Source organism: Danio rerio, chromosome 9, assembly GCF_052040795.2.
Source record: "Danio rerio strain M-AB ecotype USA chromosome 9, GRCz13ab, whole genome shotgun sequence".
Lineage (NCBI taxonomy): Eukaryota > Metazoa > Chordata > Actinopteri > Cypriniformes > Danionidae > Danio > Danio rerio.
In genome coordinates this window covers 19,565,824-19,587,590 of record NC_141029.1, presented here as the reverse complement: position 1 = coordinate 19,587,590, position 21,767 = coordinate 19,565,824, and the positions used below count along the sequence as shown (strand labels likewise).

General features: G+C 34.6%; 1 protein-coding gene across 3 annotated transcripts in view; it reads left to right on the top strand.

The window, feature by feature from the left end:
• vwa8 (von Willebrand factor A domain containing 8) overlaps positions 1-21,767 on the top strand; it is a 255,926-nt gene that overhangs the window by 116,333 nt on the left and 117,826 nt on the right. For all 3 annotated transcript variants that reach the window (XM_087266709.1, NM_001128338.2, XM_087266708.1), the window contains 8 exon segments: positions 161-269; positions 956-1,094; positions 2,971-3,158; positions 8,537-8,659; positions 9,990-10,054; positions 10,434-10,559; positions 11,175-11,284; positions 19,221-19,375. In XM_087266709.1, coding sequence (XP_087122835.1) covers positions 161-269; positions 956-1,094; positions 2,971-3,158; positions 8,537-8,659; positions 9,990-10,054; positions 10,434-10,559; positions 11,175-11,284; positions 19,221-19,375 — 1,015 coding nt within the window.

Sequence of the window (21,767 nt, the reverse complement as noted above, 5' to 3'; positions counted from 1 at the left end):
TTCAGGTATTTGGACTAGAAACGAGACAAATGTTAGTAAGAAAAGCATTTTTTGCAGTGTGTAGGTGTCAAGTTGACCCAGTAAGGGGTTTTCATGACCAATATATTTTGTCACAATCAGTGTATTTTAACAGGATAAATACCCAATACACTTTTTCTAGGTTGCCATTGCCAGACTGTAAGATGACAGGTTACTGGACTATCAGTCAGGGTGGTAATACACGACGGAAGCTGCTGTGTCCAACAGAGTCCCATCGGATCGATATCAAGGTATCTTAAACCCTTCCATTTCTAAAGTTGTTATTAGCTTTGAAATGAATTGATGAAATAAATCATGATAGCAACAGCTAAACCTCGTCCATCTAATGAAAATGAAGTACTGTAAATCATATTCATTTCTCACTCCGAAATTGTAAAGTTTTAATTTTTATCAGTTTATGTCTGAAAAGTCGCCATGAAGTCATACATTTCATAAATAGATAAAAATCATCATAAATTTTTCATTAATGTAAATAACAGACTCAAGCTTTAAAGGTGTAGTTCACTCAAAAATTACATTTTTGTAATCATTTACACACTTTTATAGTAGGAAAAACAAATATTGTGGAAGTCAAGGGTTACAGGTTTTCAGCTGTCTTCAAAATACCTTCTTTAGTGCTCAGCAGAATAAAGAAACTCATGCTTTGGCATGACCATGGCATAAATTAAAGCTAAAGTTGTCAAAAATGACAGGTCTGTTACAGTGTTTTCATTTTTGGAGATCATAACATGCATAAAGTGTCATATTATATTGTCATCGTCAATATAATCTCATAGTGTCACATTATATTACCATAGTCAAAGTAACATGCCAAAAATGATGTTTATATGCGTCAGACAGTTTAAAATGTACAGTGATTTGGTTGGCAGTTTCAGTTTATTGTTTAGTTTATTGTGCTGTTTGTGGTGCTCTTTAGGGCCCAGTGTTTCTCCGGGTTCAGAGTTACCCTTCTGAAAGACATGAGTCCAGATCTTTAAGCTTCACAGAGGAACAGGCCCACTGGCAAATCCCTATGAACGAAGTCAACATCGTTTGTGACGTCACCACTGCTAAAGGTAAGCTTGATTTTATTTTATTTTATTTTATTTTTATAGGCCTTTTTTTCAGTTATTGAAATCGAAACCAAAAGTAGGGATCCGTTCATTTTGTTGCCCATTCACTCTAGGATAATGATCACCGTTAATTATAATAGTTTCCTGTCAGTCAATATGTATCTAACAAGTCAATTGCACATGGATGAATGAAACACTCTAAATAGCACAAAGCCTACTCATTTATCAGACATAGGTTCATTTGTTATCATGTAATATGTATAGACAAATGTTCTATGAAAACACAGCTTAAAGATTACATTCAGTAATTATTACACACTGACTGGTATTTTTTAAGTATTGTTTTTTACATACACTGTAGATATTTACATTACATAGATTAAAATATAAAGACTAACAATAACGTTGGTGATATTACAATAGATTTTAATAGATCTACTTCTAAACCCACATGAAAAAAACACTATATAGGAAACTTATATTAAATTGCTTATTATACTGTAGTACATTGTATAGTACTGTACACACTGAAGTATTTAAAATGAATGATATGGCCTTCTGTGGGGTTATCTTGAACTGATAAACTATAAATACTGTTGTAGCTTATACTAAAGTAAACTGTAGCAACTGTGTTATTGTAGTATAATATATATTCAATCATTCATTTTCATGTCAACTTAGTCCCTTTATTAATCCAGGGTTGCCACAGCCGAATGAACCGCCAACTTTTGCTGCACATTTTTACACAGCGGATGCCCTTCCAGCCGCAACCCATCTCTGGGAAACATCCACACACATTCATTCATTCACACTAACACTCATATACTATGGACAATTTAGCCTACCAAATTCACCTGTACCGCATGTCTTTGGACTGTGGGGGAAACCGGAGCACCCGGAGGAAACCCACGCGAATGCAGGGAGAAGATGCAAACTCCACACAGAAATGCCAACTGAGCTGAGGCTCGACCCAGCGACCTTCTTGCTGTGAGGCGACAGCACTACCTACTGCGCCACTGCGTCGCCTATAATATATATATATATTTATTTTTTTTTAGAAAAAGTGCTGCATAGGTTATTATGTTAATATTGCTGTGTTTATTGTATTACCAAAGCAACAATATAATTACCACAATTTGTGTATGTGAAGTTTCAGCTCAAAATACCCCTTCAATAATCTTTTATAGCTCCTTAAAATAACTCCCAGCCCTATTTTGAAAAGAGGGCAGAGCTAAAACTGCCTATGTGTTAGCATAGCAGCAGATTCAAGACGACTGCTTCTCACTCAGGGCTGTCTATGCTAATGAGAGAGATTGTCATTAATGAGCAGGGCTTTCTCCCTCCGATGACACGTGCAAAGAGACAATGTCAATCAAAGGGTTTCTGCAGACTGTGTTTATCAAGTGTAATTATAAAATTGTGATATTTTGTTGTTTTTTTGTTGCTGCAATTAGAAGTAGGGATGAGCGATAAAATCGGGATCTCTCGGGAACACCTCGGGATCCCCTTATAGGAGCTTGAGGAAGTGTCTGATGAGAGGGAAGTCTGGGGTTCTCACCTGAGACAGCTGCCCCTGTGACCCAGCCCTGGAAAAGTAGAAGAAAATGAATTAAAGAATGAATATTAATAAATTGTTATATTTCAGTTCAAAACTATGCACATTAGTCTACATATAGTATACTTGAACAAAACAGCAGCCATTTATTAAATCTGTTAAATGTGTAACTTACAAACTTGCTATTATTTTTTCTATTATAATGAATACATTATAATGAATGGCAGTCGTAGCAGTGGCAGTTTAACCAGAACGAATGACTCCCTCCTTCTAAGCCTATTTTACAATATGGTGTAAAACAATGACTCTGTTTCTCTTTTATAGATTCCATTTATGTGGCCACGTGTAACCCTGTATCGCTATATGCTATGAAAGAGAAAGGAGACTCGGTACAGTGTATAGAGCTCTATGACATCTTTCCCAGGACCATCAGTGGAGTTTGGCAGCCCTTCGTCTCTGTGGCAGCACTGGGCAACCCGCTGCAGGACCAGGTGGTGCTCCATGAAGAACAGGTGTGTGTGTGTGTATGTGTGTGTGTGACCTGTAACCTACCCTACTTCATGGGTATTACACATGAAAGTGTTGCCATCTACTTGCTGCCATTACCAGTCCATTTACTGGTGTCATTCCTGCCATAATGTTATTGTGTTATTATCTGAGCCTGGAAACAGAAGATCAGATGCATCATTTCCAGCAAACTCGTGAAGGGACTAAATAATAGTGGATGGAAATGTTCAAAGATCAAAACAAATTTGCGGCTGAGATGTGAGTGTATAGATTTAGTTCAGTCTGTCGAGATGGTGTTGTGTGAGGTTTTACAAAGAATATAGGATTTGAATATTTTGTTCTTTTAAAATATATGTTTCTTTAAATTCTGCTAGTCACTAGCTAAATTTCAAATAGTCATTTATTTGTAGGATTTCTTGTTTTAATATTTTTTTTTCAAGAATTTGTTTTACTTTCCCAAAAACACTTAAAAGGAGAGTTCACCCAAAAAAAGAATGTTAATTTCATTTAACATTCATTCCTCATTCTTCAATATTATTCAAAGCACAAAGACCATTTTAATAGGACCTGAGAGAGTTTTGTGATTTTGAACTGAAAGTATCTATCACCAAAATTATGATGCTTTAATAAATTCTTTAAAAGACAATCCACACACATACATAAAGAGCATGAACTTAGGCAACATGATCATTCTTCTAAGTGTCCACTGCTAATAAATGTTTAAAATGTGACACGACCCCACACAGAGCTCGCTGACTTGGCATGGATGTTGGTGCCAGACGGGCAGGTTTATAGTATTTCAGAAACTGCATGATCTACTGGGATTTTCACAGCCAGCAATCTCTAGGGTTTACAGAGAATGGTCTAAAAAAGAGAAAAATATCCAGTGAGTGGCAGTTCTGTGGGCGCAAATGCCTTGTTGATGCCAGAGGTCAGAGGAGAATGGCCAGACTGGTTCATGGTGATATGTCTCTGAACGCACAACATGTCCAACCTTGAGGCTGATGGGCTACAGCAGCAGAAGACCACACCGGGTGCCACTCCTGTCAGCTAAGGGTACTGAGGCTATAATTCACACAGGCTCACTAATATTGGACAGTAGAAGATTGGAAAAATGTTGCCAGGTCTGAGTCTTGATTTCTGCTGTGACATTCAGACGGTAGAATCAGAATTTGGTGTCAACAACATGAAAGTATGGATCCATCCTGCCTTGTATCATTGGTTCAGGCTGCTGGTGGTGGTGTAATGGTGTGGGGGATATTTCCTTGGCGCACTTTAGGCACATTAGTACCAAATGAGCACTGTTAACACCACAGCGTCCTTGAGTATTGTTGCTGACCATGTCTATCCCTTTATGACCTTAGTGTACCCATCTTCTGATGAAGCAAGAATCATCTCAGATTGGTTTCTTGAACATTACAATGAGTTCACTGTACTCAAATGGCCTCCACAGTCACCAGACCCTCAATCCAATAGAGCACCTTTGGGATGTGGTGGAACGGAAGAGTCGCATCATGGATGTGCAGCCGACAAGTGTGCAGCAACTGCATGATGCTATCATATAAATATGGACCAAAATCTCAAAGGAATGTTTCTGTTATCTTTTTGAATCTATGCCACGAAGGATTAAGGCAGTTCTGAAGGCAAAAGGGGGTCCAACCCGTTACTAGTAAGGTGTACCTAATAAAGTGTCCATTAAGTGTACATCAAAGTGCTTTTTTTGCAATTTCATATTTGTTTTTTAAAAGAAGGCAGGGAACATGATTTATACAAATATCCTTGTACATGTGGGCATGGCCATTGATCAGCTGTTTCATGTGTGTTTAAATTACAGCTAAACTTTGCAGAACAGTTGCCCTCCATTTACATGTCTGTGCACTGCTGGTCTAATGGAAAATCTTACAAGAAGAGGGGAAGCTGTTTTAACTCCCTATTAAAGCCTGTGGTTTTATAATTAACTATTTATAAACATGAGTTTTCAGAGATCACTGCTTTTGGTCATTTAGTGTATCATCTTGTTTTTAATAAACATTCTAGTTACATATGAATAAAAAATCAAATAGGATTTCATATTCACAGTGCATCTGGTGTGTGTTTAAAGCAAAAGCCTGAAACTTTAAAACACCTGTTAGCAGTGGAAAAAAAGAGATGTGGAGAACATGATTACTAATCGCTTATAAAAATCTAAAAATGCAGACGTCCAGACATCACAGTGGGCCATCCAGGGGTCATTACGCTCCCTGGAGAGAAAAAGCAAAGGTTGAATGGAACAGTGCAGGCAGTGACCAAAACGGCCGGCCAAGCCCTCCATCTGTCCTGAAGTGATGCAAGGCTTCTATTAATAACACAGACAGCATGCCGTAAACGCAAGCCAGAGTGTAAGGAAACTATTATCCTGCAGATTCAATGGTGAAGGGGAATTTAAAGCCTGTCCTGTCTCCTTTTTTTTTTTTTTTCATAAAAGTCAATTGAAAGTTAAAGTAATAGTTCAGCCAAATATATAATAAAAGATGCAGTTAATTTACTCACAGTCAGGCCCTCCAAAATGTGAGTGACTTTTATTTCATCAGTAGAGCAATAAATATGAAATAATTTATCCAAAAATTTAAATTTGCAGTTAATTTACTCCACCTCAGGTCATTAAAGATAAAAGTAAGTTTTTCAGATTTTAGCTGAATTTTTAGCTGAATTTGTGGTCCTTGGTGATTCATAAAATGCAAACCAATTGTCATCTGTTTTTGAGATTAAATATAAACAAATACAAATGAGTCCAAATGTAATGTGTATTTATATAGCACATTTATTGTGTATGGGCTTACACCCAAAGCGCTTTACAATCATGTGGGGGATCTCTCCACACCACCATCAGTGTGCAGCATCCACTTGGATGATGCGACGGCAGCCACAGGACTACGGTGCCAGTGCGCTCACCACACACCAGCTATTTGTGGAGAGGAGAGACAATGATAAAACCAATTCGGTGATTGGGGGGCCATGATTGGTAAGGGCCAATGGAGGGTATTTGGCCAGGACACAGGGGTTACACCCTAACTCTTTACGAGAACTACCATAGGATTTTTAATGACCACAGAGAGTCTCATGCAAAAGACTGCTCCCACCGACAGAATAGTGTCCCCTTTACTATATGGGGCAATTTGACTCACACAGACCTCAGGTTAAGCACACCCTGCTGGCTTCCTATGTGGTCTCCCATCCAACTACTGACTGGGCTCAGCCCTGCTTAGCTTCAGTGAGTAACCAGTCTTGGGCTGCAGGGTGATATGACTGTGGCATATCAGTCCCTGTGTCTCCTAATGGAACTTCCTAAGTCTTATGAAACAAAACAATTGGACTGTGCAAGATAAATTTACATTATTTAGAGTAAGATTAGCTTTAATCCAGAACCTAAGCAAATAGCTCTTGGCCTGCACACAAGTGTAGTGAGTGGTAGCTTCTGGTCTTTTGATGACATAATTGTGTTTTACTTCAAAAATATAATTAATGAGTAATTAATCATCAAGATTGTATTTAAACTACTTTTCTAATTACATTAGTATTTAATATTACTGAGCAACCCAATGAGTAATTTAATTACTTAACTACTACTTTAGCATCACAATGCAATAGAATTTTTATTATTATTTTTTGCTATTTGAGTCAAACAGTACCTTGTAGTTTTGTTTAACAGGATAAACACTTACATTTGAAGCAATATATCAAAATACAAAACGCTGTATTTTATATATTACAATATGTTGACATTCTAGTATCAGAAGTAGTAGATCAGGGGTGGCCAAACCTGTTCCTGAAGAGCCACCTTCCTGGAGATTTAAGTTGCTACCCAAGATTGCAACTGAAATGTGCTGGAAGATGGCTCTCCAGGAACAGGGTTGGCCACCCCAGTAGATGTTGTCGATGTAGATGTTGTAGTAGCAGTGATTCCTGTAGTAGTAGTTGTAGACGCTGTAGTAGTATCAGTAGTAGTAGACATTGTAGTAGTCGTGGTTGTGGCTGTAGTAGCATCAGTAGTAGTTGTAATTTTAGTAACTTTCTGTAGTAGTAGTTGGTGTAGTACTTGTAATTTATTAAATATTGTTGTCAGTTATTATTACTGTACTCTTTTTACTGTAATTTTTACCATCATATATTACAAGCATTGTTGTCACTCCTTACCACTGACTCGTTTCTTTCTATCTGTTTTGTTTATATCTATGTAACTTGCTTATGTTTTGACTGTTATTGTCTCCTTTGTATGTTCTCTGACTTGTCCACCAAGTTACCTTTAAATGCGCACACACACACACACACACACACACACACACACACACACACACACATTATTTTTGTTGATTTTTAATTTTTTTTCTATTTGTATGATCCCAATTTGTGTATCTTTATGCAAATTCTAATTAAAAAAATTTGACATTCTTAAACGGTTTATTGTTGCTTATGCTGCATTCACTCTTCGAGTTACTAGCAGTGGCAAAGCGACAAGCGACTATTCGTTACAATGGAGAGAGAAGGACTTTCTGCGACCTCCGTATATGCAAGCGACAGTAACTGTTGGCAACAAGGTGGGCGTGTAGAGCTATGCAACAAAGTTGAGAAACCTCAAAAAAGCCAATAGGAGAATCAGTAGAGCTCACATGATCCACTCTCAGCTTCTGCATAGGCCGGTTGTATTTTCCGTGCTGTAGACATACTCAAGGTGGAACACCCACTGACACCTTCAATCGCTACCAAGAGCATCAAGCAGCTAAAAAGTCTCTGCCAGTGCGAATGAGGCATTGTGCTTTTGTCAGACAAAAAAATTTAAGCTATTTAAAATATTTGAATAACAAATTAATAACAATCGCTCACTATCCCTCAGCTTTGTCCCTGATTTATCAGGGGTTGCCACATCGGAATAAATCAATATTTACTCTGGTGTATGTTTTTATGTAGCAGATGCCTCTTGAGAATTGTGAAACACCCATATACCTTCTTATTCACACACATTCATTCACTACCAATCAGTGCTTTCTATGAAATGGATTTAAACACTCCATTCTCCGTCAAGCTATTTTGTTTTGTGAAATGGTCATACCTCTACGATACCAACTCTGAAATTTGGAAACTAGCATCAACATATCCTTTCAACAAAATCTGAGCAAATTAGTGCAAAATAACCTTTAGGTTTCTTAAAGGGAGAGCTGTTTTTTTTAAAGCCCAGGGTCAGAGGGAGGCTGGAACATGGTTGCGTTAAACTAAATTATGAGTGTTCTTGGAGGATAAAACCTCAGCATTAACCTAACATTATAAGAGTGCTTCAGGGAATAAAACGAAATAATCTGACCTCTTTTTCAAAAAGGAACTACATGAACATTCCTGTCTCGTTTTGTAGGGCAACACAGTGCTGCATCTGGATCTGGTTACTGGTGCTGTGAGGAGGCTGATTCTGTCTCAGGACAAACAGGACGAAGCGCCACGGAAGACCTCAAACTGGTGGAACAGCAAAGAGAGTCAGGTGGAAATCTGCATCAGGACCAGTGCTTCTCAACCATATAGGAGCCTTAAGTGAAATTAAAGTGATAGTTCACCCAAAAATGTTAATTCTGTCATCATTTACTCACTCTTTACTTGTTACAAACCTTTGAGTTGCTTTCTTATGTTAAAAAGAAAACATAATATTTTGAAAAATGCTGAAAATCACTAACCATTGACTTTCATAGTATTGGTTATGTCTACAATTTTTACTGGTTTCCAGCTTTCTTCCGAATATTTTCTTTTCGGTTCCATAGAAATTAAAGGTTTGTAACCAATTGAGAGTGAGTAATAGAGAGTAAACTTTCATTTTTAACTATTTCATTAAGTCCAAGGTAGTCGACTGTCTTTGATAAACTTTATGTTTAAGTAAGCCATATAAATTAATCGATTTTCGAATTCCATGGGCATTTCAAATTCATTTATTGCCCTAAATTGTTTGGTTGTGCATATACTCTGAAAGTTGTAAGAATCTCTACATTTCCAGCATGGCTTTTAGTTTTAAAAAGGATGAGAACTACTGGTCTAAAAGCACATTCATAGCTTATAACACTTTATTTTAATCATGTTATGCCAGAAAATTTCAGTGACAAAAAAAATATTTCTTCAATTACCATGTCACCCTCACACATTTTAAAATGTATTCATATATAATAAAATTATGTATTTTAAAAAATGTATTTAATGTATTTTATTGAATTAGATTAGAGTTAGGAGTTACATCTTAATTCTTTTTTTTCTTCGTTTATTTATTTATTTATTTTTTATGATCAGACGTATCTATTGATCTTAATTCAATTTATTATTATTTTATTTTCACCCAAACCCTTTTGACCTCAAATGTTAAATTATATATCCCCTGTGATTTTTAATTTAAACACATTTGCATATTTTCTGATGGCAGTTATTGGTTAAATGCCATGTGGATAAAGAGATAAAGCATTGAATTGTTTTTGGTAAGTTCTATTAAGTCTAAATATTTAAATAAATATATTTATTTATTAAATTTCATTGACTTACATTGACAAATTTCATGTAGTTACTACAATAAACCCCCTGGGATTTGCGAACCCTCCTTTATAGTTAATAAAGTTATGCACAATTGTTTTTAAACTAAAATGAAATTAAATCATTTTAAGGAGTTTGCACTTATTCAGGGCCTCAGCTTATATTAGCTATGGACACGGTCTGAATGTTTTTCTACCAGAAATAGAAGTAATTTACATGTCACGGCAATCATAACATCTGGTACTTTAAAACGATTTAATCATGCCTTCAATTATCTTAAACTAATTTTTAATTGTCGTCCTTAGCCAGGATACAAAATGTGCAAGGAGTTTGCCCACAAAAACTGGCTTCTCTTCTACAAAGAAAACGGGTAGGTTACTTTCTGATGATCTCATGTGTGAATGCAGTTTTTTTTTATTTTGAAACCTTTTGAGCTGCCTAGACTGACAGCGTTTTACATTCAGAAATAAAAAATGAGCATTTTCAGTGATTCATGTGAGTTTAAGCCTGTGAAGTGGCACATTTCCTGTCTGCCATTCCAAGATTAACCAAAGCTCTTATGGGTTTAGAACAACATGAGTGCGAGTAAATGATCAACTGTTATTATTATTATTATTACTAATATTATTTGCTTCGGTAGTATCTTTTTCAGTTTGGATGCTGTCTTATAAAGTCTAGGTTTTTTAACAGAGCTCTGGTGTCCTGTTCAGGCATGGTCAACTAATGTTTAATCTGCTCTACTTGGACAGGAATCAGCTGGATGTTGTCGATGTGCTAGAAGGTCAGGTTCACACCATCCATCTACCCATCAATCTCAAGGCTGTGTTCCTGGTAGCTGAAGACCGATGGCTTCTTGTTGAAAGCAAGACTGACAGGTGCCATTAAAAAAATAATAATAAATCACAAGGATTCTTTCGTATTTTAGTTGTTTGCCCACATTGTTCAGACTTGAAAAATCAAGTCTTTTTAGAAGTTACACTGTAAAAAATGCTGGGTTTCACACAATAGGTTTGTATTAGGGCAGTAAACTTATTAGTTTTTACAAATTTAAGTAGATAAAACATTTAAATTGTGTCAAAAAAACTTTAAAATTGTTGTTTTGGCTCATTTTACAGGAAATAAGTATTTTGAACAAACAACAAACACTATTTGTTTTGAACACCCCCACACGCCCCAAATGCCTTTTTTTTTCAAGACCCCACACGCCCACCCCAAAATATTAACAATTCTGAGTGTAAACCTGTAGAACCACTTTCATCTCTCTGACACTTTAACCAAGCACTTTAATCACATTTTTACAATTACTCCATATAAAAAATAAGTAGATATATTGTGTATTTATGAAGTATGCTTCACCCAGGTGAGTGGGCTTGACAAACCACCGGTAGAAACAGCGTCTGTAGAAAATATAAATGTAATTATTTGATTGTAAGAGTATTTGCTTCAGCCACTGGGACATCTTCAGCTAAATGTGTTACCATCATGTACAGGAAGTTCCTGTTGACGAAGCCTATGCACATGGGCGCAGAGGAGACGGGGGTCTGCCAGCTGCATGCCATCAGTGAAGACGCTGTTAGCTCTGGTTTTGGGAACAACTCAGGTGAATAATTCTCATCCTCATTTCCAGTGTGCAGTACAGTACAATTTAGTCAACTTTAATAAGCTTGTGTCTACACTGCCAAATGGTACCCTTTTGGTAGGTGTGATCTATGACAGAAAGTTTCTAAAATTCAATAGTAGCACAGTACGGTAAGTAATTCAATAAAATTGTAGGAAATATTTTGGTACATCAAAAAGCTTGCAAATTATCAGCTGACACACACAAATTAGTAGATAAATTATTACAAAAAATGTAACTTTTTAAGAAAAAGAACCACTGCTTTTGGCAGAAATGTAGCTCTTCTAAACTAGATTTTTTTTTGTTTTTTAGAAAAAATCACACATGAAAAAATGTTAAACACCATGGGCTCTATTTTATTAATCTAGACGCAAAGTCTAAAGCGCATGGCGCAAAAGCATTAAGGGTGAGTCTGTATCCACTTTTGCTATTTTAAGGACGGAAAATACGGTTTGCGCCCTGGCTCATGGTGTAACAGGGTTGTGCTTATTCTCTTAATGAGTTATGAGTATGTTTTGTGCATAACATGCATTAAACAAATCAGAGTCTCATCTCACATTCCCTTTAAGAGTCAGTTGCATTGTGCCATGGTGCATTTGCTATTTACATGGTGGACTTTGTAAGCGGAAAAACTAAATGCTTCACTTGTGAGAAAACAGTTAAATAGACCATCTGCAGCACGAGGATAAAGAATTAGCCTCCTTCATTCAGCCTCTTTACTTTCTCTTAAATTTTACTCTTTACTCCTTTACTTTTGTGGATAAGTAAAGGGTGTTGTATGCACTCCACTGAAGACATCTTACTTAATTTCTTTAGTTAAGCACAAAGATTTGTTTCAAAACTATTTCTAAATTTAGTTCTATTTCCAGCAAATAATTATGTGAAACATAAGGTATATCCAAACAAACGACCTATTGTGTCCTATTTGTCAAGGTGGACAAATCTAAAGTTGTTTTTATGAAAACATATATGAATATGCATATAATAAATAATACTGATTATAGTAATTATTACATTAAAATAAAGATACAAATTGTCCTGAATAAACTGAAAAAAGCCGGGTCATGAAGAAGACATGAAGGTAGTGTTTTTTTATATCTATGTAGTAAATAATATATATATATATATATATATATATATATATATATATATATATATATATATATATATATATATATATATATATATATATATATATATATATTTGTTCATATGTACTGTAAAGATATTTGTGTATTAAGCATTTGAACTCGCATAGACACATAAATAACGCACTTTTTGCAGGACTTTAGACCAGTTTTTAGTTAGTCAATGGTGCGGTCTATTTCAGTTTTTCTAAATAGCAACGCCTAACAATGCGTCCTAAAACAACTCTCTTTTTAGACCAGCACATCAGCTCACAAAGTGGTCAAATTGATTTGCTATTTAAACAATGTGGCACTATATGTGAAAATAATAGTTGCACTTCTCTGAAAATAGCAACAAATCATGGCAAACACATCTTGCGCCGGGTGTATGATTGGGTCCCAAAATTCATATTAACCATATATTGACCTACACCAGGGATCACCAATCTCGGTCCTGGAGGGCCGGTGTCCCTGCAGGGTTTAGCTCCAACTTGCCTCAACAAACTTGCCCTGGTGTTTCAAATATACCTACAGTAGTAAGACCTTGATTAGCTTGTTCAAGTGTGTTTGATGAAGGTTAAAGCTGAAATCTGCAGGACACCGGCCCTCTAGGAACAAGTTTGGTGACCCCTGACCTACAGCATATATTGACATTTCGAATATCATTCTTATGCATATGCAATTGTTGGACAAACCTAACAAAATGCATTTATTCTACAAAATGTATTTGCATAACAAAATTTTAATTGATTAATTTTTTTTTTTTTAAATATACAGTTGAAGTCAGAATTATTCGCCCCCAAATTGTTAGCCCCCTGTTTATTTCCCCCCCAGTTTCTGTTTAACAGAGAGAGGATTTTTTAAACACATTTCTGAACATAATAGCTTTAATAACTCATTTCTAATAACTGATTTATTTTATCTTTGCCATGATGACAGTAAATAATATTTGACTAGATATTTTTTAAGATACTAGTATTCAGATTAAAGTGACATTTAAAGGCTTAATTGGGTTAATTAGGTTAACTAGGCAGGTTAGGGTAATTAGGCAAGTTATTGTATAGTGATGGTTTTTTCTGTAGACATCAGAAAAAATAGCTTAAATGGGCTAATAATTTTGACTGTAAAATAGTTATTAAAAAAATTAAAACTGCTTTTATTCTAGCCAACATAAAACAAATAAGACTTTTGTCCAGAAAAAAAATATATTATCAGACATACTGTGAAGATATCCTCGCTCTGTTAAACATCATTTGTGATTTTTTAAATTTTTTTTAATCAAAGGAGGGCTAATAATTCTGACTTCAACTGTATGTTAAGTTTATTTACAGTATTTAAGGCAAATACCTTATAAGTAACTGTGATTAAATTAACCGTGATTAAAATTACATAAAATTATTAGTAATTCCTTACTTTACTTTTTATTAATTACATTAACTCAGTGGTTCCCAACCTTTTTCTTTGGGGCCCCCCCCATAAACATATACAAACATTGGAGCCCCCCCACCATATAAATACACACGCACGCACGCACACACATATGTACTGTGTATATATATATATATATATATATATATATATATATATATATATATATATATATATATATATATATATATATATATATATATATATATATATATATATATGTGTGTGTGTGTGTGTGTGTGTGTAATATTAATAAATAGTAATATGTTTAGAAAATATTAATTAATCAGTTTTAACTTGTCTTGGCCTTCAGTAAAACCAAAATTTAGGTAGGCTTTGTCATACTGTCTAATCTTTTTCTTCGCCTCTGAAGAATCACTGCATTTACGTTTGTCTGCCATTTTTGTTTTGATTTTGCCTTTACTACACGTTGACAAGCAGATTGCGCGAGTGAGCAAAATTTAAATAATTATTTAAAGTTATTTATTTTAATTATTTTCACTATTATGTTGGAATTTTTTCAGCATGTGTTTAGATTATTTTTTATTTTTTGGGCTGCTCGATTTTGGGAAAAATCATAATCACGATTATTTTGGTCATAATTGTAATCACGATTATTCAAAACCATTGCCAGTTAAAGTCAAAATTATTAGCGCTCCTGAGATTTTTTTTTTAATAAATATTTCCCAAATTATGTTTAACAGAGCAAGGAATTTTAACAGTATTTCCTATAATATTTTTTCTTCTATTTGTTTTATTTTAGTTATTAGCCCCCTTAAGCAATATATATTTTTGATTGTCTGCAGAATAAACTACCGTTATAATGACTTGCCTTATTACTCTAATTAAGCCTTTGAACTGCACTTTAATCTAAATGCTTTTATTTTGAAAAATATCTAGTAAAATATTATGTGCTGTCATTATAGCAAAGACAAAAAGAAATCTCAGTACTTAGAAATGAGATATCAAAACTATTATGTTCAGAAATAAGTTAATAAAATATTATTTCCATGAAACAGAAATTGGGCAGGAAAAGGTTTGCTAATATTCAAGAGGGCTAATAATTCTGACTTCAGTTGTATACATACAGTTATTTTCCACCCTGCAAAGGAAAGAGAAATAAATACAATAGAATAAAAATATGAAACAAACTGTGCTTTAAGCATCTTCACTGTAAGAAAAACACTTTAGCTACAGCAGTCCTTCAGTCAAGAGCAGCGAGGGTTTTCTTGTTATGTTTGTTTAATAATAATAAAAACAGGCGGCAGAAGGATTATAGCGCGCTGTATCTTTAATGGTTTCTCTTTCACGTCTTTTGATCCTCAACTCGTTTGTTTATTACACAAATGAGGGTTAATGTAAATAATCACTAAACACCGCGTTTTGACACCTATTTGACCATTAAAGCGTTCACGTTAAGATGACTTTAGATGTCTGCGCTCCTCTGCTCGTCTCAGTGTGTGAATGAGAGTGAATGCTGATCTGCGCATGCTTCTGACTGCGTGATTGTGCTGCACACACACATAAGCTCTTTCGCGCTTTTAAGAGCAACACGTGTACAACTGTGGCGAAATATGATGCAATAATCAATTATCTCGATTAATGCTTTTTTATAATCGTTTGAAACCGAAATCTAAATCGGATTTTCGATTAATTGCAAAGCCCTTTATAATAGTGGACCATTTTTATGCCTTTTTCTACCTCAATACTTATCCTCTCCCGCGCCCCCCCTGTGAACTCTGGCGCCCCCCTTAGGGGGGCGCGGACCCCAGGTTGGGAAACACTGCATTAACTAGTTACTTTGTACTTTTTTCTATACTAAAACAACAGTTGTCACACACACATTTAGCAACCCCATTAGCAAACAATGTAGTTTTTTTTACATCTTGTTCTCATTTGTTACAGTTCATTGAAAAGCTTTGATTGCAGCACTTATTGCGGCAAACCATCTAAAGAGCTGGCAGGAAAGAAATACAGACAGCCTTTCAATCAAGCAGAATATCTTAAATGGAGTTTATTAGCTTTAGTATTTGTATATGTTTTCTGATGTGTGTATGGTTGTTGCAGATTGCAGAGTACAGTAAGTGAAGTTAAAACAGGGCAGAAAAGCTGTAGTTGGGAGATTTGATTGCCATTTATTTTTTATTTTTTATGAATGAGTATTGCAATCAAGGAAAAGATCAGCTGTGGCATACAAGATAAATGAACTAAAATTTTTAATTATTCACAAGAATGACAGGTAATATACTTTTTCCAGAACCATATACTGTAATGTCATTTAATAAGCTTATTTATTATTATATTTATTTTACTTCTGAAGCCTGAATGCTGCACTCTGTTGGCCAAAGCATCCAGTCATAAGCGAGACCGCCTGTTGTTATCCAATTAGGGTCACTGTGAGCCCTTCACACTTGTCAGTCATCATCTGTCTTGCTTTGGCAAATGCATCTGTTCCTCATCTGCTCTGACATGAAGCCTGGGGAGTTTTTAAATGTGACTTGTGTCAGATTCAAGACTTTGCACGTGAACAAAATCAGTGTCATCTTTGATTTTTTTTTTTTTTTTTGCATAGATGATCTCATCTCGTATCAAAAATGATTCCATTCTTGCTGCTGCACATATTTATTCTCAATGGTTTTAGGATTTCATCCTCAGCCCTCACTACTGTTGCTGATAACACTAAATGTATAGATTTAACATTATAATCAAACAAACAACAGCAACAAATCATAATATTAATATTAATACAATAATTTTACCTTCTTGTCATTGCTCATTTTTATTCAGTGAAATTATTAATATTTTTAGTTTCAAGAGAATTATTGAGATAATTAAGTTTTTTTTATACTATTCAACATTTTATGTCATACCTAAAAGAATTACAGTAAATATGGCATTTTAACGATCCACAGAAACCTTTTAAGTAGTTGTTTGAATGGCAGGTTATTGCCTTATTGGTTATTATGTAAAGGATAAAGTACATCCAGGTGGGTTGTTATTGCAGAATAAAGCCCGTTGTTGTATAGGACTGAAGGGCTTTATTAAGCAAAAAACACCCAACCTGGATATTCTTCATTTCATTTATAACATGGCTACTTTCCACAAAACGTAAAAAAAATATATATATTGTTCTGAGCTGTAATAGTTTATTATTTCTTTAATAAAATTTAAAGCTGACAGAAACAAAAACAGCTGATTTATGTTTAAGGTGATTCAAAGTTCCTGAATGAGCCTGTGTTCTTTAGTGGTTATCATCTTAGAACAACACCTTGGAAGTTCACAGCTAAATAATTAAAATCAAGTATTTTCATCAGCTGTGTAATAAGTGAGGAATAAAGTATATCCAGGTAGTTATTGTTGAATAAATTTATTTACTTATTGGCCGTTGAATTAGACAGAAGGGCTTTATTCTGCTAAAACATCTGCCTGAATGTACTTTACCTCACTTATCAAACATCTACCTTCTACAAAACATAAAAAATAGACACAAAACTTTTCTAAGTTATAATAGTTTATTAATTATTTAAGTAAACCGAAAGCTAGCAGAATTTAATGGAACAGATGAATGGAACATATACTAACCTACATGTTATCAAGTCATATATGTATACAGGGCTTTACATGAACTTTTTTGATCACCAGCCACAGTGGCTAGTAGTTTTCCAACATTACTAGCCACTCTGCATTTTCACCAGCCACAATTTTGTTGTTGGGAAAATATTTTTTATATGCAGAAATATGACTTTGACACGCTATAATTACTTGATTTAGATTTTGTGTTATGTCCACATGCCTTCTCATTCATTTCACGTTTTGTGTGTCGTGTATGAGCAAATGGGTCACATGACTTTTCAGAACTCAAAATTAAGGATTTACCTAATTTATCTCTGACCACACCAAACAAAAATATTTTCTTAGCCACAAAACATTTCTTAAAAAAAAAACAAAAAAAACAAATGACTTAAAAATAATTATTGTCATGTATCAAAAATATGCAAAGTAATCTGTCCTCGCTTAAGGTCTCTCAGATCACCAGTTAACTACACATAAATGAACAGTTAATCTCATATTAAAGCAATGTTGTTGTAAAAAATGATAATTAAACCATATAAACAATAATAACCGTAAGCAAAAGAAAGCAGGTGAAAAACATACTGTGTGATAATGGAAGGATGGTCACACGGTTAAGGCCAATCTGTTCAAAGCGAAAGCAACCGGTGCTGTTTACAAAAAGACATATTTGGAGCTCTTGAAAGCAGCAAGACTGTTTGTGCATTAGCATTTCTTTTTGCCTGACTATTTGAAAGAGATCTGATCACAGTTGCGTTTCAGGCACGCGGGCTTCAAGGACTTTAAACAGTCGCGCGCATCAAATCAGCTGTTAGCGCGAGTGATTATCCTCTCATTCTGTATTCATCGGCTTTCTTCTGCTCGCGCGAATGCAATTTTTTTGTTAGTCGTGCTGTTTCTCCATTCTAAGATCACATTTGCACGCATATTGGGTCATTCTTATAGTCAAACCCTTCTTTTAAGAAAACCACAATTTAAAAATTATTTTCAACCAGCCAAAGTGGCTAGTGGGAGTGACTGTCTAACCCGCCAAAGCTGAAATCTACCCGCATGAAAGCATGAGATATAAGAAGCAAAATGTGGGATTTCATCAGTATCAGATTTACTATTAAAAACCAAACACCTAGTTTCTCATTATCACTAAGTGTTTGTCTAATTAGCAAGCAGGCATTATGTATTATTCTGCCTTTAGAGGAAAGCTAAAGCTCTCAGGGCCTGATTGATGATGTCAGCGCCTCCTGCACGCCTCATTTGCTAGAAAGTGATGGCCGTTTGTTTTGAGGATTAAAAATAGCAGGTGAAATTAATTGCTGCCCCCTAGTTTTTAAAGGCCATAAAATGCTGTTTATGGAGGATCAACATCATCTGGGTTCTAGCCTTCATCATTCCTCCTTCAGCACGTATCAGTTTCTGCAGCGCGAAGAAGCTTAATAACTCTTGGCTTCAGTTATTGAGATTGATGTGGCTGTCAGAAAGATAGACTAATGTCTGTACTTAGTGGCTATCGTACATCTGTGCTGTCAGACACGCTTCAGTGCTTCCTCTGAAAAATGAGCACATTTTTGATGACATCGAAATTTCCCATCAGCAGGATTGGGGTCTTAATCAAATGGAGTGTGACAGGATGCCACTAGAAGGTCTGAATAATGACCATTGAAACCGGTGTGTTATGATGTGATGTCACAAGAGTCATGGTAGAAACACTTCTGAGCTGGGATTAGTATTGAGGGACACATTATCTTCTCTACGGGTGGTGATTTTAGGCTGATGTTCTGGCTGTCTTTGTGTTTCAGGGATGGAAGCGGTTTCTCCTCAGGAGGTCTCGAGTGATCAGCTATCCAATGAGAACCTCAGCGCTGCCCTGGGACAGAAGATTGTGTCTCCCAATCGCATCCTCTGTGACACAAACACCTACGCTAATGTTATTGTGGGCTTCCCAGATCTCATGGTGGGTGACAATTATCACACAGCTCGTAGTCAAATGGGCAGTTTTAAATAGAAAATAAATAGATAGTATTAACTAGGTAACAAATCTTTATTTTTCTTATAAACATTATATTTTATGATGGGTAATGTGTTAAGTTATTAAATAAAATGTTTTAATTTTATTTGTTATTTTTTTACAAATGAAAACAATCAATGGAATAAATTACTCTTAATAATATTGTTAACCAAGCATTTGTATGTATTTACTGAAGTATTGCATTTTATTTGGGAATTCTTAATATTGAATATCTTTAAATTAAGATTTAAATTAAATGTTGAATCTTTTAATGTTATTAAAAATATTTATTAATTAAACTCAAATTGCTAAATTATTTGCAACCCAATTTGGGAAAATATGGACAAAACCAACCGAATACTAATATAAGAAATTAATAATGCTAATAATAATAATGCTAATAAAAATAATAATCATATCATCTAATATAAAATAAAGTACTTATTATTATCATCATCATAATCATATTAATTAATATAAAAGAAAGAACTTATTAATAATATTTTAAACCAATCATTTTTATTTATTTATTTATTCATTGAAGTATTACATATTATTTGGTAATTGTTAAATTACCAATTATTAAATAATAATAATATTAATAATAATAATAATAATAATATACCATTAGAATAATAGTAATAATAATAATAATAATACTAATAATAAATCCATATTAAATGTCAGATTTAATGGTTGTTATTGTTATACCAAAACTATAAATAAAAAAACATAATAAACGTAAAAAAACAAAACAAAACAGATAATTAAAAAAATGAAACGGAATATAATAAATATTTGTTCTATTATTATTTTGTGTGTGTGTGTGTGTGTGTGTGTGTGTGTGTGTGTGTGTGTGTGTGTGTGTGTGAGTGTGAGTGTGAGTGTGAGTGAGTGAGTGAGTGAGTGAGTGAGTGAGTGAGTGAGTGAGTGAGTGAGTGAGTGAGTGAGTGAGTGAGTGAGTGAGTGTGAAATAATGCCCCATTAGCATTCAGCTTTAGACCTATTTAATATATAAATAAATTACCTGGGGCCTGTTTCAGAAAGGAGGTTAAGTGAAAACTCAGAGTATTTTAACCCTGAAATGAGAGAAACTCTGGGTTTTCCGTTTCAAAATGGCAGGTTTGTTAAACTCAAGAATGCAGGGTAAGTCAAGCCTGTTTCTAAAAGAAAGGTAACTTTAACTCAGAGTCAGTTACTGTGGTAACTTACTCTGTGAATCTAACCTGGTCAGGAGCAGGTTTTATTCTCTAAACTCAGAGTTTCTGTCGGTCTCCTCCCCCTTTTAAAGACGAATCGGTATTTCTCGCCTTAGCCTTACGTTTCCACCCACCTATTTTAATGCTCATTTTGGATATGTGCATTAAAACGATTGATGGAAACATCATGATGCACATAACTTTTGAAAATATGCATAAAAATACGCAAAATTGAGCAGAATAAACTTTTATTCGATAGAAAATATGCGCATAAACTACGATGGAAACACTTTTACTAAACAAATTACAGTATATACATTAAAAAAGGTCATCATATGATGATGAAAATGTGTGTGAATGGACAAACCAGCAGGTTGAGCACACTGTAACACGTCTTAAATGTTGTTTTAGTCATTCTAAAATGCCTTAACTGTTTCAGTATTAGTGTATATAATTAGGCTACCTCCGAGCATCTGGAGCCTGTCAAGAGTCTCCGCGTCTCATGGCTTCAAACGCCCCCACGTGTTCATTGTCTTCTGAGGCGCAAGTACATTTAGGCTATTAAATAAATAATTGACGCAGCTTCTTCTACCACAGTAAATTCTGTTTTTACTGTTGATATTTGGCGCCAGTTAATCAGGAAGTGATGATTTTGTTCTCTTTGACTAGTTGGATGGAAACGCTGCTTTATTCACATCTTTTATACAATATTCCAGTTTTGCACATAAATTTATGTAATATATTTGGATGGAAAATAGATATTGCCTACTTTTTAGTCGCACACAGAACAATAAATAATTAGCTTAAATATATTGACCTTAGACATGTACTGTAATCAGATTAATGGGATTATTATTCTTTCTAAAAATTTAATTTAGTACTGCTTACCTTCTAAATGTTATATCAACCTCGATCACTTGATCAAGAAAAAAAGGCAGACACACAAGTGCACTGTTAAATCTATTAAAACTGATAAACGTGTATAAAAGTTTAGAAAAGATTTATAAACCTCACACGTTGCATTACTTATTTTATTATACTTAAATATTTAAATATTTTAAATGTAAAATTACGCATTAACTTGAGCAGCTGTTTTCCCAGGCAAACTGTCTCTGTTTCACTGATGGTTGCTTCTTTTT